The following is a 27,675-nucleotide window of genomic DNA, read 5'->3' as shown; positions in this document are numbered from 1 at the left end:
TAAGAGTTTGTGCGTAGAAACCTGATAGATGTTGATGATGTCTCCCTGGCAACGGTGCCAGAAATTCTTCCTGATTGCTTATATCTGCGTTGGTAATTCCCCAAAGAGGAGAGGGTGATGCAGCACAGCAACGGTAAGTATTTCCCTCAGTTATGAAACCAAGGTTATCAATCCAGTAGGAGAACCAAGCAACACTATGTGAACAACACCTGCACACAAACCACAAAAACTTGCAATCCAACGCGTAAGAGGGGTTGTCAACCCCTCCTCGGTACTAAGATAGATTAAATTGTATGAGATTGGATAAATATATCTAGCAAAAACACAAAATAAAATAAGTAAAGAAAAAGTGCAGCAAGGTATTTTTGGATTTTTGGATAAACAGATCTGAAAATAAAATGATAGGAAATAGATCCGGGGGTCGTAGATTTCACTAGAGGCTTTTCCCAAGAAAATAACATATGGTGGGTAAACAAATTACTATTGGGAAATTGATAAAGGAGAAAATAATTATGACGATATACAAGGCAATGATCATGTATATAGGCATCACATCCAAGATTAGTAGACTGACTCCTACCTGCATCTACTACTATTACTCTACACATCAACCGCTATCCAGCATGCATCTAGTGTATTAAGTTCATGGAAAAACGGAGTAATGCAATAAGAACGATGACATGATGTAGACAAGTTCTATTCATGTAGGAATAGACCCCATATTTTTATCCTTAATGGCAACGATACATGTGTGTCAAGTCTCCTTTTGTCACTGAGATTGGGCACCACAAGATCGCACCCATCACAAAGCACCCCTTCCCATGGCAAGAAAAAACAATCTAGTTGGCCAAACAAAACCAAAGTATCGGAGAAGAAATACGAGACTATAACAATCATGCATAAAAGAGTTCAACAAAGACTCAAATAATATTCATGGATAGATCTGATCATAAACTCACAATTCATCGGATCCCAATAAACACACCGCAAAAGGTCATTACATCAAATAGATCTCCAAGAACATTGAGGAGAACATTGTATTGAAGGTCAAAAAGAGAGAAGAAGCCATCTAGCTACTGCCTATGGACCCGCAGGTCTGTGGTAAACTGCTCACGCATCATCGTAGGGGCAAGGGTGATGATGAAGAACCCCTCCATGATCGTTGACCCCTCCGACAAAGTGCCGAAAAAGGCCTCTAGATTGGATCTCATGGTTCTGGAACTTGTGGCGATTAGAATTGTGTTTCATCAACTCCCCTACGGTTTTGGGGTTTTTAGAGTATTTATAGAGCCAAAGGTTGGTGGAGGGAGTGCCTGTGGGCCTCACTACACACCAGGGCACGCTTGGGGCCCTGGCACACCCTAGTGCCTAGTGGGCCCCACAGGGCCCCTCTAGTGCACTTCTTGGGCCTCCTGGGTGTCTTCTGAGTTGAAAAAATTCTCCAAAAAGTTTCGTGGCATTTGGAATCCATTTGGTACTGATATTTTGCGAAGTAAAAAACAAGCAAAAAACAACAACTAGTACTGGGCACTATGTCAAGAGGTTAGTCCCAAAAAATGATATAAAGTTGCTAGTAAACGAGTAGAAAACATCCAAGAATGGTACTTTAATAGCATGGAACAATAAAGAATTATAGATACGTTGGAGATGTATCACACACCTACAAGTTTTTCTTTATAATCTTAATCCATAGGGCATGAAAACCTCAAAAATTATATTAAACAACCACCTCATTATCTTTATCGTTCTAATCTTAATCTAGAGAGTCACCCCAATGTCACTATGGGCATATTTGAAAATTATACTAGATATGCATCACATAATCTTAATTGAATCCCAAAGGATTCAGGGCCAGATTTTTCCGGCACATTGGGGTAACTTCTACACGCTTTCATGTTCCTCGTGATGGAGGACCTCACTGAAGTCGCCAGTACATAACTATGGGGGAGACGACAAAAAACATATGACATTTAGTGTATCATATGTTTTATATCGTATGATGTCCTCACCTCTCCGTGGACATCAATGTGGTAGCGACACTTGTATTATTGTTCCAAAAAGGCCTAAACCTCCAACAAATCCTGAAAACCTAATGTATTGGATAACTTCTCAACTCAACTTTATGAATCCGAGTTTACAAAGCCACGGCAGTTGAAGCTCATGATACTCATTGCTCTTAGCGGTGCTCCTCCCCGAAGCCCATTTTGTAGGTATTCGATTTCTTCAGCAGATGGATCAACTTGCACCTTCTTTCCCTTATCCCCTATCGAGGATGAGCTCACCATCACCATGGTCATCTAAACCCTAGGAGACATCTATTTGATCTCACCCTACGTCTCTCCAGCGAAGGACCTTGCTAGCTTAAGCAGGAGAGATAAACAGCGGGAGTAGTGGTGATGGGCCCTATCGCTGGAGTCAAAAAACTAGTTCTCGCCTAGGTCATTTTTTTGAAAAATAGCTTGAACTTTATTAATTAGAAATAATAGTTACATCGTATATCAGAAGAGTTACAAGATTTTCCATGGGCTTCTCTATCCAATCCCTAGTCATGGAACATTTTGTTAATCTAGCAAGCTTATGAGCTACTTTGTTCGCTTCTCTATTACAATGTTCAAAACTGGTTTGTGGAAAATCACAGGCCATAAAAAAACAATCCTTAAAAATTTCCACCGCTGCTCCCGCAGACTCTCCACCGTTCTTCATTGTGTCAATGACATCCATATTATCAGAATTAGTAATGAGACGATTGCAGCCCGTTTTTTGTGCCAACAGTAAACCAAACCCGAGTGCTAACGCCTCCGCTGTCAAAGAATCCGCACAGTACTGAATCTTCCAGTTACCACCTACTATGAAATTTCCTTTGTCATCTCTGATAACAACACCCGCTGTGCCCCGTAGCTGATCATGATCAAAAGAAGCATCCACATTCAATTTAACAAACCCCATGGGAGGTCTGCACCATCCTTCATTCTTTCTCTTTGATTTAGGTGAGTGGGCATTTACATAATTCGTTGTTATAGCCCTAATCCCCACGGAGGTTTGAGACGCCTCTTGAGACTTACCCTCATGGACTAGTTTTCGTCTATTCCACCATAAATACCAAGCAGCTATAGCGATTAGTTCCCCTGCATTCCGGGAGCCCAAGATAGGTAATTCATGATCAGGCATAAGGAGTAAGAATTCAAGGACTGCCTCTCCCGCACGGTCAATGACGCAGGCTTTTTTACCACTTCATACAGCCCCAAATATTCCCACACTTCTTTTTCCTTCTGGCACAGAAATAATACATGTTTCGAGCCCTCTTGCCCATCCAAACATGCTGGGCATATTGGCTGAGTTTTTATATGTCTGTTGGCCAGTGTAACGCGACACGGTAGAGTCCCATGGAGCGTCCGCCAAATAAAAAATTTAACCTTCGCCGGACAAGCTAATTTCCAGATCTTACACCAAATAGGATTGACCTTACTTCTACCCATGCCATCTGAGTATTCCAATTTCCTCCCATGCTGCTTTTTCCATTCCTCCACATACGCTGATCGTACAGTGTATAAACCATTTTTTGTATAGCTCTATGCAACAAAGTTCGACATATTATGCATAGGGATCGGGATCGCTAGGACTCTACGGGCATCAATTGGCCACAAAGTTTGTCTCACCAAATCTTCATCCCAACAATTCATAATTGGTTCAATGAGATCAAAAACTTCCGTCAGGAGATTCCCCCTTCTCGTGTAATAATTTTCCTATCTGCACAATTTGGAATCCATGCATCTCTCCATATGTCAATCTTTTCTCCTGTTCCGACTCTCCATATATAGCCATTCCTGAGTGAAATAACTCCTGCCATAATACTTTTTTGCATAAAAGAGGAGCCCTTTTTTAATAGCACGCTCATCAAATCGCCCTCCGGGAAATACTTTGCTCTTAGGATTGTTGCACATAACGATTCAGGATTTTCCAAGAGGCGCCATGCTTGTTTCGCTAACAAAGCCAGGTTAAAACAGTGTATATCACGGAAACCCATTCCACCGTGGTCTTTTGGAACATACATCTTCCACCACGCCATCCAGTGCATCCTTTTCTGATTATCCTCGTCACCCCACCGGAATTGCGACATCGCGTCTATGATTCCTTTGCAAATCTTTTTAGGAATTTTAAAGACGGACATTCCATATGTTGGGATAGCTTGAACAACAGACCTAAGCAAAATTTCCTTTCCACCAGCCGATAACAACTTTTCTTTCCATCCACTAATCTTCATAATAATACGATCAATCAAGAACTGGAAACAATCGCTTTTACCCATGCCCACATTGGCAGGTAGTCCCAAATATTTATCGTTAAGTGCCTCAGTCATAATATTTAAAATAGTACAGATTTGCACTTTGTCCTCCACTTCTGTATTGGGACTAAAAAATATACTAGATTTTTTGACACTCACCATTTGCCCCGAGGCGACACAGTAAGAGTACAGAACTGCTCTAAGGGCCTCCGCGTTCGCAGCATTTGCTCGCATGAGGATCAAAGAATCATCCGCAAATAATAGATTGGAAACTGAAGGGGCTTCCCTGCTAACCTTTATACCGGAAATATTTCCCCTCTCCTCCGCATTTGCTAAAAGGGCAGTCAGGCCCTCCGTACATAACAGGAATAAGTAGGGGGAGAGGGGGTCCCCCTGCCTTAGCCCTCTGGTGGGTTTGAAGTTATCAGTCTCATCTGCATTAAACCGAACCTTGTACTCCATAGAGGACACACATTGCATAATCAAGTTCACCCAGTTTTCTTTGAAACCCAGCTTCCCCAAAATTGCTTTTAAGAAAGACCATTCCACTCGGCCATAAGCTTTGTGCATGTCCAACTTGATAGCACACAGCCCCTCCCTCCCTGTTCTTTTCTTCTTAATTGTGTGGAAACACTCATATGCTACTAAAATATTATGTGTGATCAGTCTCCCGGGAACAAGAGCATTCTGAGTTAGGCTGATAATATCTGACAGAATTAATTTCAAATGCGATGCAATCATTTTTGAAATAACCTTATACACCACATTTCATAAGCTAATAGGTCTAAATTGAGTAACCTTTTCCGGGGAGTTAACCTTTGGGATCATGACAATTGCAGTATCATTCCATCCTGCCGGTATTGAACATGTATTCACCGCCTGGAGGACCTCTTTTGCCAGGTCCTCTCCCAACATAGACCAAAATCTCTTATAAAAAATAGCATGTAGACCATCTGGACCCAGCGCTTTCAAATCACCAATGTCAAATAAGGCTTTCCTAACTTCCTCTGCCGTATATGGGGCCATGAGGGCCCTATTCATTTCATCTGTCACTTTTCTTTTGACAAGAAAGAGAACTTCCGGGTCTGGTTGAGAGACTTCTGATGTGAAGAGAGTTGAAAAATACCTTTTGATATAACCCTTCATTTCCGTACCTTGCACCCAGACTCTGTCATCCCCAAGCAATTTTTTAATCTGATTCCTTTTATTTCTTGTTGTTGCCGCGTTATGAAAAAAAAAGAAGTGTTGTGATCCCCATGCAATAACCAATTTGCACGACCACGTTGTACCCAGTAAATCTCCTCTTGTTCTAGCAAATTTTCAATGAGGACCAAAATCTCCTTTTGCCGTGCTTGGGAATCCACATTCATAGGACCCCTTCGTATCTTTTCCAACTCTTTTTTGAGCTTTTTTATTCTTTGTTTTGGGCCTCTTAAAAGGGAAAACTTTGTTTTGCCACTCTAGTTTTTGCTAACTTTGCTTATGCCACTCTATAATTTGACATTTCACTTTTGCCACTCTTAGCTTTTGACAATATATCACTTTTTCCATTCCGTGGCAAAAGCAAAAAATTTAGAGTGGCAATTATGATACATTGTCAAAAGCTAAGAGTGGCAAAAGTGAAATGAAAAATTATCGTTTTTGTCATGGAATGGCATTTGTGATGTATTGTCAAAAGCCAAGAGTAGCAAAAATGAGATGTCAAATTCTAGAATGGCATAAGCAAAATTGGCAAAAGCTAGAGTGGCAAAAACAAAGTTTTCCCCTCTTAAAAACCTCACCATCCCAAATATGCAAATCTGACTGAACCGCACGAGTACGATCAACGAGCTTTGGCCCAATACCCATCATTTTTTCCTTTTCCCATGCTATACAAACAATTTCACCAAGCTTCTCTTCCTTGAGCCATCGAGCTTCAAACTATTTTACTCGTCCCCTTGGGGCATTAAAAATATTTACGTCAAAATATTATGTATCCAATACGAGTGGATGATGATCAGAATGAACATGTTCCTCATTAATAATCGCGGCCCGAGGGAATTTGTTCGCCCATTCCACATTGCACACGGCACGGTCAAGTCTCTCTCTAGTATTGCATCTCCTCCAAGTGAAAGGGTCACCGATACAGCCCATATCCTCGAGGCCACACTCTCCTATACAATTTCGAAAATCTCTCATCATAGAATTTGGTCTCGCATTTCCACCCTCTTTTTCTGACGATAGTAATATTTCATTAAAATCCCCTAAGATCACCCAGGGGTGATGACCCAGATTATGGAAATTCCGAATATTATCCCATGATAACTTGCATTCAGTCCAAACCGGATGACCGTAAAAACCTGTGCATCGCCAATGTACATCTTCATCATTCATAAAAAGAATATCAATAAAATGAGACGACACATAGTTCGAAACAACTTTATTCAACTTATTATAATACAAGACTAGGCCACCGGCCCGACCATCACTCTCCACTACAATCATCGAATCAAAAGATAAAAAACAACGCAGCTCATCGGCTTCACATTTATTCAAGTGCGACTCAGAGAGAAAATCAAATCAGCCTTGGTGCGGTGTTGGAGCTCCAAGAGCTCACGAACTGCCGTGGGGGAGAGCATACCACGACAGTTCCATCCTAGGATCCTCATTTGGCCCGGCGGTCCTCCTCCTCGGAGGCCGCTGATGCGCCATCATCTCTAACTGATTCCCTGCTCTGTTGCACGTAAGCCTCCTCCTCCTCTGTTTCCTTTGCTACATGTGTGGCTATCCCATCACCATCCCTCATAGTTTCAACTCTACCCATACAAACTCTTTTATAAGGAACACTCATCTCACCATACAACACACCTTCATAGCTATCTATTTCCCTCTCAAAAGAAATTTTTTGGTCACTCCCTGTTGGTAGTACCCCAAATGGATTACCCCTCTTTTTTCCTATGGTCTCTTTTCGAGCACTCTCAACTTTCTCATCCCCTCCCTTATTTTTACCTTTCTTCTCCTTTCTCTTTGTGTGGCCCTGCATAGGATTCTTTTTTGCAGCAAAAGTAAACATTGCAGATTCCTTTGCCGTAGCCGGGCTAGCTAGCCTCATGGCCACAGCTCCTGTAAGTGCCTCCAGCACACCAGGAGCGAACACAACCTGATTTTGCATGTTAAGAGAGCCAGCCGCATCAGGTACAGCACTGGCTGCACCCCTCGAGTGGATCCCCTGGCCCTCCTGGCCAGCAAGACACTCTACATGGACAGCATTAGTAGCTATCACTTGTGTAGTTTGGGGCATTCCCAAAAGTAGCCACACATGGCCCTCCTAGCCTTGGTGCGAAAGGAGTGTAGTAGCGCCCAGGCATGCAGCCTGGTTCTCCTGACCAGGGGCTCCACTTCCCAGGGATAGCAGCGACGCCACAGAGGCTCGGCCCTCCTGGCCGAGCTGCATCGCTCCCGTGGTGGAAGCCCCCCTTGCCGCTAGGTCCTGGTCCTCCTGGCCAAGACCGGCGCATACGAGCGGCCCTCGAGCCAGGTCCACCTGACCTGTAGCCGAGGACGTCGGCAGAGGGGGCACATGACCCCGACCCTCCTGGTCGAGTGAGTGCCCCCCGTGGCCTGATCCCCCAGTCGGCAAGATCGTCGTCTTCGTAGACGACACAACAACTTTCTCCTTCATAGTGAGATCACCTACAGCTTTGGTCACTTTGACCACCATTCCTTTGGTGGCCTTGGATGTGTTGTTGTTCCTGTAGCCTGTGTACAAAAGGGCTCTTCTACTAGACGTTTGACCCTTCCAGTAGGCCTCTACACCTAGATTTTTTGCAAAATTTGCTACTCTGCTCTCCTTAGGAATCCTACAGAACCGCTCAGACACATGTCCTACAAGCCCACAACACTCACAATATGACGGCAGTTTTTCATAGCGAACATCATACTGAAGTTCTTCTTTGCTACCTAAGGGAGTAAATTCTACCCTACTCTTGATTGGCTCATGTAGCGGGATTCTCACACGCACACGCAAATACTTCTCTACAATCATATGGTTTTGGTGTGAAACGGCTATCACTTCACCAATTTGGCCCCCTAGGGACTTGCCCATATCTTCAGTTTTGAGCTCGAACGGAAGGTCACGAACCTGGGCCCATATAGCCATGGTTCCAAGATCCACCTCCACCGGGTTACCCTTGCCGTCAAACTCGGCGAAGATGATCCCGTCGCGTTTGTGGTGACATGGTTGGGCCTTCAACAGAAAACGTCTGTCCACGTCGGCGGAGAAGTTGAGGATGAACCTCCCGTCGTCGCTGGCCACCTCCTGAACGGTGACCTCACCTCGCAGCCTCCAAGCCGACGAATCACGAAGGTCATCGACGAGGATCCGTGAGTTTACTTGGAAAGGCGATATGAGCCTCCCTACCACCAAGAAACCACCGATGGCCCTTCTCGCTGCCTCCATGTCGACAATGAGCGGGGAACCATCCCCACAGGGCCGCCTCGACTCCGTCTTCCCTTCACCCTCAGGCAAGGGAGCCAGAACAGGAGATCCCCTCCCCATGATCGCTGGCACACTCCCAGGCCCTTGTCCTACGTCCCTCTCCCCCTTCCCCTTCTCCATCTCTCCCCTTCTCACAACAATAGGCCCTCCCGAGAAGAGACAGAGGAAGGGAGGCAATATTTCCTTGTCTGTAAGATGAACTGGGGACCCAAGACACCCCCAACTGTTGTTGAAATAGGTTCTCCCCTCTCCCGAATTTGCCACATACGCAACGGAATTTGTGTACTTAACGAAAAATAAAGGAACATGAATGAGCAGTTTCCAAAGTAAATTCCCCCTAATTTCTCTCTTTCCCCTAAATGTGCAGATAACATTCCTTCCCTGATTCACCTCCGAATTGCTATACATATGAAATAATAAATGATCTTGAAACGGCCGTTCCCAAATTAAAATCACGTTTGTTTTTTCCTTGTCCCTAATTGTACAGAGGCTATCAGTATCCAAATTCTCCTCTCCTTCCTTAAACGCACTCCAAAGATTACTCTGCATGCGCCCCGAACCATGGGGATTTCTTCCCAATCCGGCTGAAAACGAATTTGATACCCCACCCACAAAAGAGAGCAATTTCCGCCTATTAATTTCCCTAAAATCTATCAACAAAGGCAAATCCTTACGCAAATTGGCTTGGGCCGACCCCTCTCCCACCAGATCGATCGGATACGATCTCACCTGGATGCCCGCTAATCAACCTTTCTGCACGCCTCTTCATCCTCTCCCAGCACCTCTTCCGATTTGCGAATCGACGGAGGATTTCTCGTGATCTGACCTTGAAATTGTCCCACTCCTGAGCGCTGAAGGGCCCCTCATGGGTACCCACCCCCGTACGGGCATCTTCCCCCGCCGGAGAAACCGCCGGAATCGGCGCTGCCATCTCCCCCCTTTTCCCTCTCGGTTGCCATGCCTTGGCCTTGAGCCCGCTCCTTGCTTGGGCGCACATGGCGGCACCCACTCCCGTGCGAGCGCCTTCCCCCGTCACAGAATCCGCGGAAACCGCCGGGATCGCCGCCGCCATCTCGCCCGCTCTTCCTCTCCGTCGCCGCTTAAACGCGGGAGCCTTTTTTTCCTACCCCTGCGAGATTACCGTAATTGTAGCGGCCAAAAATTGCAGTTCTAGCCTAGGTCATGGTCTCAATGTAGGTATTCAAAATCAGGTGCTCTTCTAAAACCCTCACCGCCACCAACCACGGAGAAAAGCCCTCGAGGTTGAACTTGAACTGACTTCCACGTTTCACACCAAGGTAACGTGAAAAGTAGTGGGAGAAACTCCTTTCCTTTGCCGTTCGTTCGAGAAAGAAAAACTCGTGCTTTGCCCTGAAACAAAACCCACGTGCGGCCGCATCCCGGAGCTGACTGCGTGGGGCGGCCGCTTGACGCCGTCTCGTTGCTCCCACCAACCCCAAGCCCCCAACCCCTGAACCGGAACCAACGGCCAGGATCGTCTCGGGCCCGAAAACCCACGGCCGATCCCGTCCTCATATGGATGCGCCATCTTTTAATACACGCCCAAGCTCGACACCCACTTCCCTCCCCCGGTCCCTCCCCACCTTCCCCCTCCCTCCCCCTAATCCGGGCCTTGGTGCGGGCGAGGTAGCGGCGGCGACAAGACGAGCAAGGCAGCGCGCCGCCACCCACCCATGGAGTCGCTCGCCCTCCTCAGCGCCAAGCCCGGCCTCTCTCTCCGGGCGGGGCCCCGCCTCCCGCTCCCGCGCCTCCGGGCCGCCCGCGCGTCCCTCTCCACCGCGTCCAGCTCCAGGCCCGCCGCCCTCCAGTCCCCACTCCTCTCGTCGAGGCCCCCCTCCTCGCAGGACGCCGTCCTGGGGTATGGGCTCTTGAAGCGCAGGACCAGTGCTGGTGCTGGCGTCTCTTGCAGCGCGGCGGCCGCGGCGGCGGTGCCGCAGCCCCCGGCGCAGCCGGAGGTCAAGAAGTTCCTCGGCGTGGGCCTCCCGACGCTCAAGAAGATCGTGCCCCTGGGCCTGATGTTCTTCTGCATCCTCTTCAACTACACCATCCTTCGGGACACCAAGGACGTGCTGGTGGTGACCGCCAAGGGGAGCAGCGCGGAAATCATCCCCTTCCTCAAGACCTGGGTCAACCTGCCCATGGCCATCGGCTTCATGCTCGCATACTCCAAGCTCTCCGACGTGCTCTCCCGGGAGGCGCTCTTCTACACCGTCATATTCCCCTTCATCGCCTTCTTCGGCCTCTTCGGCTTCGTGCTCTACCCGCTCAGGGATGCCATCCATCCCACCGCCCTCGCCGACAAGCTTCTGGCGGCGCTCGGCCCGAGCTTCCTTGGACCGGTAGCTATCCTCAGGATTTGGAGCTTCTGCTTATTCTATGTCATGGCCGAGCTGTGGGGCAGCGTCGTCGTCTCTGTCCTCTTCTGGGGTTTTGCCAACCAGGTGAGTTGCGGCTTTGGTTTTTTCGTTCAACCTTGGAATGTGCAAATGTCAGTCCCGTCGTTGCTTTCCAGGCTAATTTTATACAGTAGTTTCGACCGTTCACAGTCAAATATTCGAGAACAAAACTTCCCTCTGTCAGAATGGTTAGACAGTTAGTGATGACATAAATGGGCCGTGCTCTTTGTAGTGGTATTTTGTAGGTCCTGCATTGTAGTAGCATTTCGCATTGCATTGTATGGCTGAAACTGTTGGTTGAGGTCTATGTGCTTGTTGCTTTCTGCTACGAATATCGTCTGCTCCATGATTGCTAGCTTCTCAACCTGAATTAGGTTTGAGCTGTTTTCAGCCATCAACTGGTTATGTATATTTGTTTTATGTAACACATGGCTGGATATGGTTTGCGCCTTCTAACCCCTTCTGAGATAGTTATGACTACCTTGAATGGAAGGGTACCTTGTTCATACTTGATATGCGCTTGTGGACATTTTACTAGCTGCAATTTCTTTTGAGAGAGACAATCAGGACAGCATTCTTAAAATTGCTAAAAATAAGTGAACACAAAGGAACAGAAAGATAATGTATGAAAATATTCAGCATTGTCACGTTTAGCACTTGTTTTTCAGTGGTTCAGTTATCATAATTTGATGGCTATTCTTGTTAAGTTATTATCGTTTCAGATGTGAAACATTCTGTTCTGCAGTCAGTTTTATTGAAAGTACCTCTAAGTGGGAGTATTTAGAGCACATTAAGAAGACAGAGCTTACGAGCCTGCACTGTGACTTAGGAGTGAGGGAGTTATGTATCTGAAGACAACACCATAGCGGTGCAGCCAGACACTCCACATAAGGAATTGTCGGTGTTTTATTGCAGAAGGATCTGGTAGTTGGTTTCCACGTCCAACAGTTGCTTTGCGATTAACTCTTCTTAGTCAATCGTAATGCCTGCCAGAGGCGAGCAACAGGGGGGGGGGGGTATCTGAAGAGTAGGAGCTCACTGTAGTAGTTGTTGGTGCACTGTTGTGGCTAAGGTTGACCATGGTGTTTGTTATTGCTGTCCATTGGAGAGCAGACTGCTAAAGAAAGGGTACCTTGGTGATGGCTTTGTTTGTCCATGTCCTTATTGTGCCTGCCATATGGAATTTTGAGTTCGATGTTTGTTTTATATTTGCTCAGCTTTCTTATTAAATGATAGCCCTTCGTGCTCCAGTTGAGTTGATTAAATCATTTTCAGATCACCACAGTCGATGAAGCAAAAGAATTCTACCCTCTATTTGGCCTTGGGGCAAATATTGCGCTTATCTTTTCTGGGCGTACTGTGAAATATTTCTCAAATTTGCGGAAGACAATGGGTCCAGGAGTTGATGGTTGGGAGGTATCTTTGAAAGGAATGATGGGCATAGTGGTACTTCTTGGGCTTGTCATTACTTCCATCTATTGGGGAGTGAACAAACTTGTGTTGAATGATCCTTCTCTTCCAAAATCTGACCACAAGAAGAAAAAGGTCAGTAGAATACTTGAATGTGCTTCCCTTTTTATTACCACTTACATATTCTGATAGCCTTTGTTTCAACAGAACAAACCTAAGCTTAGCATGAAAGAGAGTATGAAAGTTCTGATCTCTTCAAAATATGTGAGGGACCTTGCTACCTTAGTCGTTGCATATGGCATTAGTATCAATCTTGTGGAAGTCACATGGAAATCGAAGCTCAAGGCACAGGTAAATTTTTCCGGCTTTTGTTTTTCTTCTTTCCTTGTACTCCTTTAACCTTTTCATCGCAGTAATGATTCCTTATTCATTTTGGCAGTTCCCCAGTCCAAACGAGTACTCATCTTTCATGGGTGATTTCTCTACCGCAACTGGAATTGCAACTTTCACAATGATGCTGTTAGGTCGGATTATATTCCAAAGATTTGGCTGGGGAGTGGCTGCCATGATCACCCCCACAGTTTTGTTGCTGACTGGCGTTGGTTTCTTCTCTCTGATTTTGTTTGGGCAACCACTGACTCCCCTGCTTGCCACATGGGGTATGACCCCTCTTCTTGCGGCTGTTTATGTGGGTGCGCTGCAGAACATATTTAGCAAAAGTGCAAAGTACAGTTTATTCGACCCGTGCAAGGAAATGGCCTATATTCCTTTGGATGGAGATATGAAGGTTTGTTCATCCTTCCACACTCCATTTTTATCTGTGTGATTCCTTGGTATATTTTCTGTGAAAGAACTATATTCATTTACTGGTCTTCTTTTCTGCCTAATGGTAGTTCATGTATGTTAATTGGTTGCTTGATATGTGTTTACTCTAGCAAATTCTTGATTGAATATATGTAAATACTACTCCCTCCGTTCCTAAATACTCCCTCCGTTCGGAAATACTTGTCAAAGAAATGGATGTATCTAGACGTATTTTAGTTCTAGATACATCCACTTTTATCCATTTTTGCGACAAGTATTTCCGGACGGAGGGAGTACAAGTTTTCTTAGAGATTCTAATATGGACTACATACGGAGTAAAATGATTGAATCTATACTCTAAAATACGTCTACATTCATCCGTATGTAGTCCATATTCAAATCTCTAAAAAGACTTGTATTTAGAAACAGAGGGAGTAGTAAATAATTTACACATAATTATCGGTTACTGTCAGGAGGAATTTAGTATGGCAACTTGATAGAGAGCTCTTTTACGGTACCCTTAAGTAAATATGAGCCATCCATTTACTCTGATCTGATGGGTAGAATTGTTTGGTACTCCAATATAGATACCTGGGAGTACCACAACCAATAGTTCGGGAGTACCTTCATTGCAAGGGTAAATTGGTAATCCAGACCAGCTGTTAATTTGGTATTATGTGAGGGTGTCATTTTATTCCCCACTAATTACGGGATGTGATTAGCGAACCAGCCGGATATCTTGGCCAGGATTTGCACGTATAGTGCGCTGATGCATCGGGAGGATTTGTTAGCATCTTCGAACTAAGAACCAGAGATGCGCAATAATTAATAATTAAATCGCAAGATCAGAACTCCGGAGATGCAACTGCCGATGGTTTAGCAGAATACTCAGATAAGGCGCACGTCCGGGAGGCCTCGCCGCTGATCATGGTTGTAATTAAGTTTCCATGAAGTGCAGCCGATGACAGATGCATACAAGGGCCTGCGGGGATGATGTAGCCATGGCTGTGCATGGTCACTCGATCAAGAGCGGCAGCGAGTGATTATGAAGACACCGGGAGGGAATTAGATCTCGGAAAATAATATAAACATTACCCTTATGTTAGGAAAGAAAAAGGTCTGAACTACCCTTTCAAATCAATGGTTGGATTTAACTGGTACTCCCACCCCTATCAAAAGAGTACCAGGGTACCGTAAAAAAGCTCCTTGATAATCTATTCAGGATGCAGCTGAGAGATACTACCTTTATTAAATCTCATGCAGAGCTCAGCTGGTCCTGTAGTTGGATAACAACATTACTTGTTTTTCCCTGCTGCCGAATGTGTTGTAGACATATAGGTACTTTCAACAAGTGCAGTTCCTTGCTGCGAGCAGTCTTAGAAGATCAGTGCACATGTAGCCTCCTAGTCCAGTAAACACCATACCATATTCTCTTTCATGTTTCCTGGTTCGCACCATGTTTGATTAGCTAATTCTCAATCCTTCTCACTGACTGCACCATTGTAATGCTTCACATGCTAACTTTTTTTTGGTCCATTTACAGTTGAAGGGAAAGGCAGCCATTGATGTTGTCTGCAATCCATTGGGCAAATCGGGTGGTGCGCTGATCCAACAGTTTTTGATCCTGATATTTGGCTCTTTGGCAAACTCGACCCCCTACCTTGGCGGTATACTGTTGGTCATCGTGCTTGCATGGCTAGGCGCGGCAAGATCATTGGACAAGCAATTCTCAAGCTTGGCCAAAGAGGATCTCAGAAAGGAGATGTCGAAAGAGAAAGTAGAAACGGCGGCACCCAAGGAACCTGAGGCGGCTACTGATGTATTGGTGGAGCAATCAAATGGAACTGAGAACTCACCATCCGACTCATCTCCAGCTCAATAGACTGGTCAACCTTCTTTGGAGAAGCCACAGGCAGGAGGAGACTGGTTACGTTGAGCAGAAATAATGATTAAGATGAAGGAACGATTGACGATTTCTTCCAAGTTTGTAACAGTGAGCAGCATCAAGAGGTGCTGGTTAGTTTGTAATGTAAGCAAATTTTGACAACTGGCCTGGAAGGCTAGGTGAGCCGGTGTGGAAATTCAACCATTGTTGCAATTCTATTGTGTCTTTGCAAAATTTCCGTCACACGGGCTCTGAAATTTACCATGTCATTGCCTCATTGATGCCTGGTTTCGTTTACGCTGGAATCGAACTGCTACTCTTTATAGACAGGAGCAAGCAATGAATTCAGCATGTCCAACGGTAAGCCAACTATGATATCTTACAAGCTATATCCGGCGACGGATTTTGTGTTTGCCATTGTAAAGCTCGAATCGTATCAAACTTGCAGTCTCATCTCATGTTGACACTTTGTGTCCAATTCGACTATGACAGCCAAGCGGGGCATTAGCAGCGGCTGGCCGAGAGCCGAGAGGGCAAAGTAGCAGAAACATGTGAGCCCATCTTTTTGTTGCCCATTTCTAGGTCGGCTCATAGGGCGGCCCAAGTGGTAGGATGATGTGATCACACAAATAGCAAACCCCATGTACACATAGGATAGGAGGACCAGATTGCATGTACGTGCGTGCAATATTTGCCAGATGAATTGATCCCGAAATCGTGTCATATTCCTCGTGGCGATCGAGTGAGATCTCCAGCCATGTCCCTCGCCTGACCCATGCTTCTCGGTCTATATGCGTGGCTGCTTGCTCGTTCTGTTGATAGTACTGTATTTGCTTAAATTGCTTCCTTTGTCGTTTTATTTGCTGTTATAACGAGTGTTTTTGTCGTCCCATTAGCGGATAATTCCGCGCGCGTAATAAAGCCTAAATGCGCGGGTCGTAGAACCTGGGATGGGAGTCCTTGTGCTGCTTTATGCAAAAGCTAAAGAGGACGTGGACGGATCACCTAAATTCGGACGCCATTGGAAGCGTGCTACGCTCTGTATAAAGACAGCCGACGGAGCTGTGAAGATGCGTGCGCCCTCGCTCCTCCCTGCTGCGCCTGCGCCCGCGCCGCCGGCGGTGGCCGCGCCCTGCTCCGACCTCGCCTTCGCGTCGTGGTTCATGCCCCTCCCACCCCCCCCTGTCGGCGGCCCCGGTGGCGCCTCTGCCTCTGCCCGTCCCACGCTGCAAGGAAGCCCCCGACACTTCGCATCGCCGGATCCAGATTCAACACTGGCGGGGCATGGCGGATCTGGAGCCGCCGCCTCCGAGGAGTTCGTGCCCGACTCGCAGCCAGGCGCGTCGGCTCCGGGTCTGGCCCTGGCTGGGTCGGGGCATGGCGCCGTCGCCGCCTCATCCCCGCGCATTCAAGTGCGGGCGGGCGCTGGCATTAACTGTGGAGTTGCGGGGCAGCTGGCTTCCTCCTCCCTCTCTGCTTCTGGCGTTCCTTCAATGACGGGCGCGGGGCGCGAGGCGGAGGTGACCGGCGGCTGACCGGCGGCTGACCGGCGGCTGGCACATCGTCACGTCGCGTAATGGCCCGCGCCGCCCGGCTTTGGCCGCTCCAGCATTCAAGCCGGCGCCCATCCCTCGCTGGCTTCAGGGGCGCTGCTGTCGGTGCCTCCACCGCGGGCACAGGGCTGAGAGTTGCCGTGACCCGATCCGTTGCTCCCGTTGTCTACAAAATGGGCACAAATTGCGCGGCTGCAAGAACAACTGGAAGCCTCTGAGCTCTCTCGACAGTCTCCGTGTGCCCCCACCACCGCTGCCTCGCCCCTCTGCTTCTCTTGCAAACCGCGTGGCTCCGCCCCGTCTGGGCCGGGGCTGGGAGACCTCTGCTCAGCGCCCCCTGCTGCAGTCCAACGCAACGGCTGCCGTGATGCAGCGCATGGGCGACGCCGCGCTAAGGCCAGAGGAGGACTTCGTCGTCGTTCTGGCGACACCTGAGATGCAGGCGGAGGCAGCCATCCTCGCCTCCAACTGTGCTGTGGCCTGGCTGGAGGGGGCCAGGCAGGACATCCCCTGCCACCAGGTGGCTGCCGAGCTCGCGACGGCCCTGGGCGCGAGACCGGCCGACGTCGAAGTTGTCAAGCACTACCCCGAGCAATTTTTGGTGCGCTTCATGCATCAACACCACTGCGCCGACGCCGTGTCTCGTGGTGATCTTCGTGGCAATGGCCACCGCATCTTCGTGCGTGAGTGGAGGCTCGAGGCTCATGCAGACAACGAAGACCAACTCCATCATGTCCGTCTCTGCTTGGAAGGCGTCCCGCTGCACGGCTGGAACCACTACATCGCCACCTTCCTCATCGGCCGAGGTTGCTCCCTCGACTACATCGAGCCTCGATCGCTCCGCAAAGAGGACACAAGGGACATGGCGCTTTGGGCTTGGACGTCCAACCCCAGTGCCATCCCCAAGGTCAAATGGCTCACTCTCTCGGCCCGTGGTCACCGCCGCCGCGGACGCCGAGGTCTCCGTCACCGCGTGCTCATCCACCTCGACCTCCACGAGGACCACTCCAAGGCCGGGGACGACGACGACAACCCGCCGCCACCGGACGTCCACGAGTTCAGTTGGTACAGGAAGGTGGACGGCACGTACACGCCAAGGGAGCGCGGGCCTACCCAGGGATGTGCAGAACGCCGCGGTGGCAGGCGTGAAGACGAGGGCGACCGTGACGGCAGGCGTGGCCGTGACGATGGTCGCGCACGGGAAGGATGGGGTGCCAGGGTCCGACGCTCGCTCTCCCGAAACGCTCGGGACCGGCATCAAGGGGAGGTCCAGAACCGTTCAAGGGACCGCTCCGGTGGCCGCCGGCACGCTGGCAACAGCCTGGCTGCTTCGCCCGCACCTATGGAGGGGGCCTGCTGCTGCTCTGGTTCTCAGGGGCTCGGGCTCGGCCAGTGATGCGCCTGCTCGCGCCCTCGAGCTGGTGGTCGTCCGTGGGCGCAGCCCGACGCGTCCGACATCGCCACGCTCCTCCAGGCGCCGCTCGCAAGATGAAAGCACCCCCCGGCGTCCCCTCCGCTCTCTCCGACAACCGTTCTGCCGCCAAGCCTAGTCTCCAAACGCGCTGAGGCCGCGGCTTCCCGTCTTGCGAGCCCTGCGCCCAGCCAGGCCATGTTGGAGCTCTGCGCGCCCGCTTCGCTCGTGCTGCCTCTGCGGTCACCCTCTAGGCCGCCGGGGTTTCAGTCATCCCCCACGCCGCCCCTGACTAGCTCTGGCGCCCTGCAGCGCACGCCTTCTCCTGCTCGAGGCCATGCTGCAACCAGCTCTGGTGATGCCATGGAGCCTATCTTTGTGCAACGTCAGGGGGGCATTCTTGCTATGCCCGACTCCCCCCCCCCCCTCCTAGGCCTCCTACGGCTCGTCGGAAGACTATTGCTGGAGTAAGGATTTCCAGCAAGGGGGGCCTCTCTCTGCAGAAAGTGAAGCGTGGGGGTCCCCGTGTGGCGGTTCCGGCAGCCAAGGTGGCGGAAAAGCTGGTCAGTCGGTCCCTGGGAATTACCAGGGATGGAGAGGACGTAACAGAGGCCACGCTTGCTGATTTCACAGCCAAGTTCAAGGAGCAGCTGGCCCCGGAAGTGATCATTGCCATGAGAGATTTCTTCCACCTTGACGATGCTGCTGTCAATGGCGTGGAGGATGCGCTGATCGAGCATGGCGGCGAAGGAACACTAGAGATGATCCAAGAGGAAGGTGTGGCCCTACAGAGCATAGGAACACAGTAGGAAGCGGCTTGTTTGCCTAGTTCGTTGTCTTTGTGCAATTTTAGTTGTCATGTTAGCTATCCACTTCCCTGTTGTGTGTGTTAGCCTGCTGGCTGTAGGAGGTTTTACTTTGGGTCTGTTTAGTGGCGCCTGGCTTGGCTTTGTGTTGTACCACTTCCAGTATGGGTGTGTCCCAGTGGGGCTTGTATCTCCCTTCCTTTTAATCGTGTTGTTGCTGCTAGCTGTTTGGCATCGTCAACTCTGGACTGGCCAAAGTGTTTACCTTGTGCTTAATGACATCACAACCAATAAATTGTTGGAAATATGCCCTAGAGGCAATAATAAAAGCATTATTATTATATTTCCTTGTTCATGATAATTGTCTTTATTCATGCTATAATTGTGTTATCCAGAAATCGTAATACATGTGTGAATAACAGACACCAACATGTCCCTAATGAGCCTCTAGTTGACTAGCTCGTTGATCAACAGATAGTCATGGTTTCCTGACTATGGACACTGGATGTCATTGATAATGAGATCACATCATTGGGAGAATGATGTGATGGACAAGACCCAATCCTAAACATAGCACAAGATCGTATAGTTCGTTTGCTAGAGTTTTCCAATGTCAAAGTATCTTTTCCTTAGACCATGAGATCGTGTAACTCCCGGATACCGTAGGAGTGCTTTGGGTATGCCAAACGTCACAACGTAACTGGGTGACTATAAAGGTAGACTACGGGTATCTCCGAAAGTGTCTGTTGGGCGACATGGATCAAGACTGGGATTTGTCACTCCGTATGACGGAGAGGTATCACTGGGCCCACTCGGTAATGCATCATCATAATGAGCTCAGAGTGACCAAGTGTCTGGTCACGGGATCATGCATTACGGTACGAGTAAAGTGACTTGCCGGTAACGAGATTGAACGAGGTATTGGGATACCGACGATCGAATCTCGGGCAAGTAACATATCGATAGACAAAGGGAATAGCGTACGGGATTGATTAAATCCTCGACATCGTGGTTCATCCGATGAGATCATCGTGGAGCATGTGGGAGCCAACATGGGTATCTAGATCCCGCTGTTGGTTATTGACCGGAGAGTCGTCTCGGTCATGTCTGCTTGTCTCCCGAACCCGTAGGGTCTACACACTTAAGGTTCGGTGACGCTAGGGTTATGAAGATATGTATATGCAGAAACCCGAATGTTGTTCGGAGTCCCGGATGAGATCCCGGACGTCACGAGGAGTTCCGGAATGGTCCGGAGGTAAAGAATTATATATAGGAAGTGCTGTTTCGGGCATCGGGACAAGTTTCGGGGTTATCGGTATTGTACCGGGACCACCGGAAGGGTCCCGGGGGTCCACCGGGTGGGGCCACCTGTCCCGGGAGGGCACATGGGCTGTAGGGGGTGCGCCTTGGCCTAGATGGGCCAAGGGCACCAGCCCCTATAGGCCCATGCGCCTAGGGTTTCCACCATGGAAGAGTCCTAGTGGTGGAAGGCACCCCTAGGTGCCTTGGGGGGGGGGGGGGGGAAACCTCCCCTTGGCCGCCGCCCCCCCTAGTAGATGCCATCTACTAGGGCCGCCCCCCCCCCCCTTGGCACCCCTATATATAGTGGGGGAGAGGAGGGACTTCATACACCAGCCCCTGGCGCCTCCATCTCCCCCCGTTACGTCTCTCCCTCGTAGTCTCGGCGAAGCCCTGCTGCTGTGACGCCCTGCATCCACCACCACGCCGTCGTGCTGCTGGATCTTCATCAACCTCTCCTCCCCCCTTGCTGGATCAAGAAGGAGGAGACGTCTCCCGTCCCGTACGTGTGTTGAACGCGGAGGTGTCGTCCGTTCGGCGCTGGTCATCGGTGATTTGGATCACGTCGAGTACGACTACATCATCACCGTTCTTTTGAACGCTTCCGTGCGCGATCTACAAAGGTATGTAGATGCATCTAATCACTCGTTGCTAAATGAACTCCTAGATGATCTTGGTGAAACGAGTAGGAAAATTTTTGTTTTCTGCAACGTTCCCCAACAGTGGCATCATGAGCTAGGTCTATGCGTAGTTCTTCTTGCGCGAGTAGAACACAATTTGTTGTGGGCGTAGATTTGTCAACTTTCTTGCCGTTACTAGTCCTTTCTTGCTTCAGCGGTATTGTGGGATGAAGCGGCCCGGACCAACCTTACACGTACGCTTACGTGAGACCGGTTCCACCGACTAACATGCACTAGTTGCATAAGGTGGCTGGCGGGTGTCTGTCTCTCCTACTTTAGTTGGAGCGGAATCGATGAACAGGGTCCTTATGAAGGGTAAATAGAAGTTGACAAATCACGTTGTGGCTTTAACGTAGGTAAGAAAACGTTCTTGCTAGAACCCTAATTCAGCTACGTAAAAATTGCAACAACAATTAGAGGACGTCTAACTTGTTTTTGCAGCAAGTGGTTTGTGATATGATATGGCCAAAGTTGTGATGAATGATGAATGATCTATATGTGATGTATGAGATGTTCATGCTATTGTAATAGGAATCACGACTTGCATGTCGATGAGTATGACAACCGGCAGGAGCCATAGGAGTTGTCTTTATTCTTTATATGACCTGCGTGTCATCAAGAAACGCCATGTAAATTACTTTACTTTATTGCTAAACACGTTAGCCATAGTAGTAGAAGTAATAGTTGGCGAGCAACTTCATGGAGACACGATGATGGAGATCATGATGATGGAGATCATGGTGTCAAGCCGGTGACAAGATGATCATGGAGCCCCAAGATGGAGATCAAAGGAGCTATGTGATAATGGCCATATCATGTCACGTTTATTATTTGATTGCATATGATGTTTATCATGTTTTGCATCTTGTTTACTTAGAACGACGGTAGTAAATAAGATGATCCCTCACAATAATTTCAAGAAGTGTTCCCCCTAACTGTGCACCGTTGCGACAGTTCGCTGTTTCAAAACACCACGTGATGATCGGGTGTTTTATTCAGACGTTCACATACAACGGGTGTAAGACAGATTTACACATGCAAACACTTAGGTTGACTTGACGAGCCTAGCATGTACAGACATGGCCTCGGAACACAGAAGACCGAAAGGTCGAGCATGAGTCGTATAGTAGATACGATCAACATGAAGATGTTCACCGACGTTGACTAGTCCGTCTCACGTGATGATCGGACACGGTCTAGTTAAACTCGGATCATGTAATACTTAGATGACTGGAGGGATGTCTAATCTAAGTGGGAGTTCACTAATAATTTGATTAGTTGAACTTAATTATCATGAACTTAGTCTAAAATCTTTGCAATATGTCTTGTAGATCAAATGGCCAACGTAGTCCTCAACTTCAACGCGTTCCTAGAGAAAACTAAGCTGAAAGACGATGGCAGCAACTATACGGACTGGGTCCGGAACCTGAGGATCATCCTCATAGCTGCCAAGAAAGATTATGTCCTACAAGCACCGCTTGGTGACGCACCCGTTCTCCCTGCAGAACAAGATGTTATGAATGCTTGGCAGGCACGTTCCGATGACTACTCCCTCGTTCAGTGCGGCATGCTTTACAGCCTAGAGCCGGGGCTCCAAAAGCGTTTTGAGAGACATGGAGCATATGAGATCTTCGAAGAGCTGAAAATGGTTTTCCAAGCTCATGCCCGGGTCGAGAGATATGAAGTCTCCGACAAACTCTTCAGCTGTAAGATGGAGGAAAACAGTTCTGTCAGTGAGCACATACTCACTATGTCTGGGTTGCATAACCGCTTGACTCAGCTGGGAGTTAATCTCCCGGATGATGCGGTCATTGACAGAATCCTCCAGTCGCTTCCACCAAGCTACAAGAGCTTTGTGATGAACTTCAATATGCAGGGGGTGGAAAAGACCATTCCTGAAGTATTTGCTATGCTGAAATCAGCAGAGGTAGAAGTCAAGAAGGAACATCAAGTGTTGATGGTCAATAAAACCACTAAGTTCAAGAAAGGCAAGGGTAAAAAGAACTTCAAGAAGGACGGCAAGGAGGTTGCCGCGCCCGGCAAGCAAGCTGCCGGGAAGAAGCCAAAGAATGGACCCAAGCCCGAGACTGAGTGCTTTTATTGCAAGGGAAGCGGTCACTGGAAGCGGAACTGCCCTAAGTACTTAGCGGATAAGAAGGCCGGCAAAACAAAAGGGGCTGCGGAATAAGCGGAAACTGGCAAAGGACGAGGTGACGATGCGCGTCGGGAATGGTTCCAAGGTCAATGTGATCGCTGTCGGCACGCTACCTCTGCATCTCCCTTCGGGATTAGTTTTAAACCTTAATAATTGTTATTTAGTGCCAGCTTTGAGCATGAACATTGTATCGGGATCTCGTTTAATTTGAGATGGCTACTCTTTTAAATCTGAGAATAATGGTTGTTCCATTTTTATGAGAGATATGTTTTATGGTCATGCTCCTATGGTGAATGGTTTATTCTTAATGAATCTCGAACGTGATGCTACACATGTTCATAATGTGAGTACCAAAAGAAGCAAGGTTGATAATGATAGTCCCACATACCTGTGGCACTGCCGCCTTGGTCACATAGGTGTCAAACGCATGAAGAAGCTCCATGCTGATGGACTTTTAGAGTCTCTTGATTATGAATCATTTGACACATGCGAACAATGCCTTATGGGTAAAATGACCAAGACTCCGTTCTCAGGAACAATGGAGCGAGCAACCGACTTATTGGAAATCATACATACTGATGTGTGCGGTCCAATGAGTGTTGAGGCTCGCGGTGGCTATCGTTATGTTCTCACCCTCACTGATGATTTAAGTAGGTATGGGTATATCTACTTAATGAAACACAAGTCTGAAACCTTTGAAAAGTTCAAGGAATTTCAGAGTGAGGTTGAAAATCAACGTGACAGGAAAATCAAGTTTCTATGATCAGATCGTGGAGGAGAATACTTGAGTCACGAGTTTGGCACACACTTAAGAAAATGTGGAATAGTTTCACAACTCACGCCGCCTGGAACACCTCAGCGTAATGGTGTGTCTGAACGTCGTAATCGCACTCTGTTAGATATGGTGCGATCTATGATGTCTCTTACCGATTTACCGCTTTCTTTTTGGGGCTATGCTTTAGAGACTGCCGCATTCACTTTAAATAGGGCTCCATCGAAATCCGTTGAGATGACACCGTATGAATTATGGTTTGGGAAGAAACCTAAGCTGTCGTTTCTAAAAGTTTGGGGATGCGATGCTTATGTCAAGAAACTTCAACCTGAAAAGCTCGAACCCAAGTCGGAAAAATGCGTCTTCATATGATACCCAAAAGAAACTATTGGGTACACCTTCTACCTCAGATCCGAAGGCAAGATCTTTGTTGCCAAGAATGGGTCCTTTCTGGAGAAAGAGTTTCTCTCGAAAGAAGTAAGTGGGAGGAAAGTAGAGCTTGATGAAGTATTACCTCTTGAAACGGAAAATGGCGCAACTCAAGAAAGTGTTCCTGAGGTGCCTGCACCGACTAGAGAGGAAGTTAATGATAATGATCAAGATACTTCTGATCAAGCCCCTACTGAAATTCGAAGGTCCACAAGGACACGTTCCGCACCAGAGTGGTACGGCAACCCTGTCTTGGAAATCATGCTGTTAGACAACGGTGAACCTTCGAACTATGAAGAAGCGATGGCGGGCCCGGATTCCGACAAATGGCTAGAAGCCATGAAATCCGAGATAGGATCCATGTATGAAAACAAAGTATGGACTTTGACTGACTTGCTCGTTGAGCGGCGAGCCATAGAAAATAAATGGATCTTTAAGAGGAAGACAGACGCGGATGGTAATGTGACCATCTATAAAGCTCGGCTTGTCGCTAAGGGTTATCGACAAGTTCAAGGGGTTGACTACGATGAGACTTTCTCACCGGTAGCGAAGCTGAAGTCCGTCCGAATCATGTTAGCAATTGCCGCATTCTATGATTACGAAATATGGCAAATGGACGTCAAAACGGCATTCCTTAATGGTTTCCTTAAGGAAGAATTGTATATGATGCAGCCGGAAGGTTTTGTCGATCCTAAGAATGCTGACAAAGTGTGCAAGCTCCAACGCTCGATTTATGGGCTGGTGCAAGCATCTCGGAGTTGGAACATTCGCTTTGATGAGATGATCAAAGCGTTTGGGTTTACACAGACTTATGGAGAAGCATGCGTTTACAAGAAAGTGAGTGGGAGCTCTGTAGCATTTCTCATATTATATGTAGATGACATACTGTTGATGGGAAATGATATAGAACTCTTGGACAGCATCAAGGCCTACTTGAATAAAAGTTTTTCAATGAAGGACCTTGGAGAAGCTGCTTATATATTAGGCATCAAAATCTATAGAGATAGATCGAGACGCCTCATAGGTCTTTCACAAAGCACATACCTTGATAAGATATTGAAGAAGTTCAATATGGATCAATCCAAGAAGGGGTTCTTGCCTGTGTTACAAGGTATGAAATTGAGCTCAGCTCAATGTCCGACCACGGCAGAAGATATAGAAGAGATGAGCGTCATCCCCTATGCCTCAGCCATAGGTTCTATTATCTATGCCATGCTGTGTACCAGACCTGATGTTAACCTTGCTGTCAGTTTGGTAGGAAGGTACCAAAGTAATCCCAGCAAGGAACACTGGACAGCGGTCAAGAATATCCTGAAGTACCTGAAAAGGACTAAGGAAATGTTTCTCGTTTATGGAGGTGACGAAGAGCTCGTCGTAAAGGGTTACGTCGACGCTAGCTTCGACACAGATCTGGATGACTCTAAGTCACAAACCGGATACGTGTATATTTTGAATGGTGGGGCAGTAAGCTGGTGCAGTTGCAAGCAAAGCGTCGTGGCGGGATCTACATGTGAAGCGGAGTACATGGCAGCCTCGGAGGCAGCACATGAAGCAATATGGGTGGAGGAGTTCATCACCGACCTAGGAGTCATACCCAATGCGTCGGGGCCGATCAAGCTCTTCTGTGACAACACTGGAGCTATTGCACTTGCCAAGGAGCCCAGGTTTCACAAGAAGACAAGGCACATCAAGCGTCGCTTCAACTCCATTCGTGAAAATGTTCAAGATGGAGACATAGAGATTTGTAAAGTACATATAGACCTGAATATAGCAGATCCGTTGACTAAACCTCTCCCTAGAGCAAAACATGATCAACACCAGAATTCTATGGGTGTTCGATTCGTCACAATGTAACTAGATTATTGACTCTAGTGCAAGTGGGAGACTGTTGGAAATATGCCCTAGAGGCAATAATAAAAGCATTATTATTATATTTCCTTGTTCATGATAATTGTCTTTATTCATGCTATAATTGTGTTATCCAGAAATCGTAATACATGTGTGAATAACAGACACCAACATGTCCCTAGTGAGCCTCTAGTTGACTAGCTCGTTGATCAACAGATAGTCATGGTTTCCTGACTATGGACACTGGATGTCATTGATAACGAGATCACATCATTGGGAGAATGATGTGATGGACAAGACCCAATCCTAAACATAGCACAAGATCGTATAGTTCGTTTGCTAGAGTTTTCCAATGTCAAAGTATCTTTTCCTTAGACCATGAGATCGTGTAACTCCCGGATACCGTAGGAGTGCTTTGGGTATGCCAAACGTCACAACGTAACTGGGTGACTATAAAGGTAGACTACGGGTATCTCCAAAAGTGTCTGTTGGGCGACATGGATCAAGACTGGGATTTGTCACTCCGTATGACGGAGAGGTATCACTGGGCCCACTCGGTAATGCATCATCATAATGAGCTCAGAGTGACCAAGTGTCTGGTCACGGGATCATGCATTACGGTACGAGTAAAGTGACTTGCCGGTAACGAGATTGAACGAGGTATTGGGATACCGACGATCGAATCTCGGGCAAGTAACATATCGATAGACAAAGGGAATAGCGTACGGGATTGATTAAATCCTCGACATCGTGGTTCATCCGATGAGATCATCGTGGAGCATGTGGGAGCCAACATGGGTATCCAGATCCCGCTGTTGGTTATTGACCGGAGAGTCGTCTCGGTCATGTCTGCTTGTCTCCCGAACCCGTAGGGTCTACACACTTAAGGTTCGGTGACGCTAGGGTTATGAAGATATGTATATGCAGAAACCCGAATGTTGTTCGGAGTCCCGGATGAGATCCCGGACGTCACGAGGAGTTCCGGAATGGTCCGGAGGTAAAGAATTATATATAGGAAGTGCTGTTTCGGGCATCGGGACAAGTTTCGGGGTTATCGGTATTGTACCGGGACCACCGGAAGGGTCCCGGGGGTCCACCGGGTGGGGCCACCTGTCCCGGGGGGCCACATGGGCTGTAGGGGGTGCGCCTTGGCCTAGATGGGCCAAGGGCACCAGCCCCTATAGGCCCATGCGCCTAGGGTTTCCACCATGGAAGAGTCCTAGTGGTGGAAGGCACCCCTAGGTGCCTTGGGGGGAGGGAAACCTCCCCTTGGCCGCCGCCCCCCCTAGTAGATGCCATCTACTAGGGCCGGCGCCCCCCCTTGGCACCCCTATATATAGTGGGGGAGAGGAGGGACTTCATACACCAGCCCCTGGCGCCTCCATCTCCCCCCGTTACGTCTCTCCCTCGTAGTCTCGGCGAAGCCCTGCTGCTGTGACGCCCTGCA

The 27,675-nt window shown here is 48.1% G+C and overlaps 2 protein-coding genes and 1 pseudogene across 2 annotated transcripts; 2 read left to right on the top strand and 1 right to left on the bottom strand.

The window, feature by feature from the left end:
• Positions 1-2,582: 2,582 nt before the first annotated feature.
• LOC123056929 (uncharacterized) lies at positions 2,583-5,308 on the bottom strand (annotated as a pseudogene).
• Positions 5,309-10,336: 5,028 nt separating this feature from the next.
• On the top strand, positions 10,337-15,518 carry LOC123061594 (plastidic ATP/ADP-transporter). The gene is made up of 5 exons (XM_044484759.1): positions 10,337-11,221; positions 12,452-12,721; positions 12,794-12,937; positions 13,026-13,373; positions 14,934-15,518. The coding sequence occupies exons 1-5, from the start codon at positions 10,454-10,456 to the stop codon at positions 15,270-15,272; spliced, it is 1,869 nt and encodes a 622-aa protein (XP_044340694.1). The 5' UTR covers positions 10,337-10,453; the 3' UTR covers positions 15,273-15,518.
• Positions 15,519-17,175: 1,657 nt separating this feature from the next.
• On the top strand, positions 17,176-19,388 carry LOC123061595 (uncharacterized). Its single transcript, XM_044484760.1, has one exon. It carries the CDS (start codon positions 17,196-17,198, stop codon positions 18,222-18,224), a length of 1,029 nt encoding a protein of 342 aa, XP_044340695.1. The 5' UTR covers positions 17,176-17,195; the 3' UTR covers positions 18,225-19,388.
• Positions 19,389-27,675: the final 8,287 nt, after the last annotated feature.

Source organism: Triticum aestivum, chromosome 3A (genome assembly GCF_018294505.1).
Source record: "Triticum aestivum cultivar Chinese Spring chromosome 3A, IWGSC CS RefSeq v2.1, whole genome shotgun sequence".
In the NCBI taxonomy this organism is placed as follows: Eukaryota; Viridiplantae; Streptophyta; class Magnoliopsida; order Poales; family Poaceae; genus Triticum; species Triticum aestivum.
The sequence above is the reverse complement of the archived record's forward strand: the minus strand, read 5'-3'. Positions and strand labels throughout refer to the sequence as shown.

Excerpts from the sequence above, each read along its gene's own strand:
- LOC123061595 (XM_044484760.1), top strand. The coding sequence starts at position 17,196 with ATGCAGCGCATGGGCGACGCCGCGCTAAGGCCAGAGGAGGACTTCGTC.
- LOC123061594 (XM_044484759.1), top strand. The coding sequence starts at position 10,454 with ATGGAGTCGCTCGCCCTCCTCAGCGCCAAGCCCGGCCTCTCTCTCCGG. Across the intron at positions 12,722-12,793 it reads CTGACCACAAGAAGAAAAAG|AACAAACCTAAGCTTAGCAT; the intron begins GTCAGTAGAATA and ends TTGTTTCAACAG. Across the intron at positions 13,374-14,933 it reads CTTTGGATGGAGATATGAAG|TTGAAGGGAAAGGCAGCCAT; the intron begins GTTTGTTCATCC and ends GTCCATTTACAG.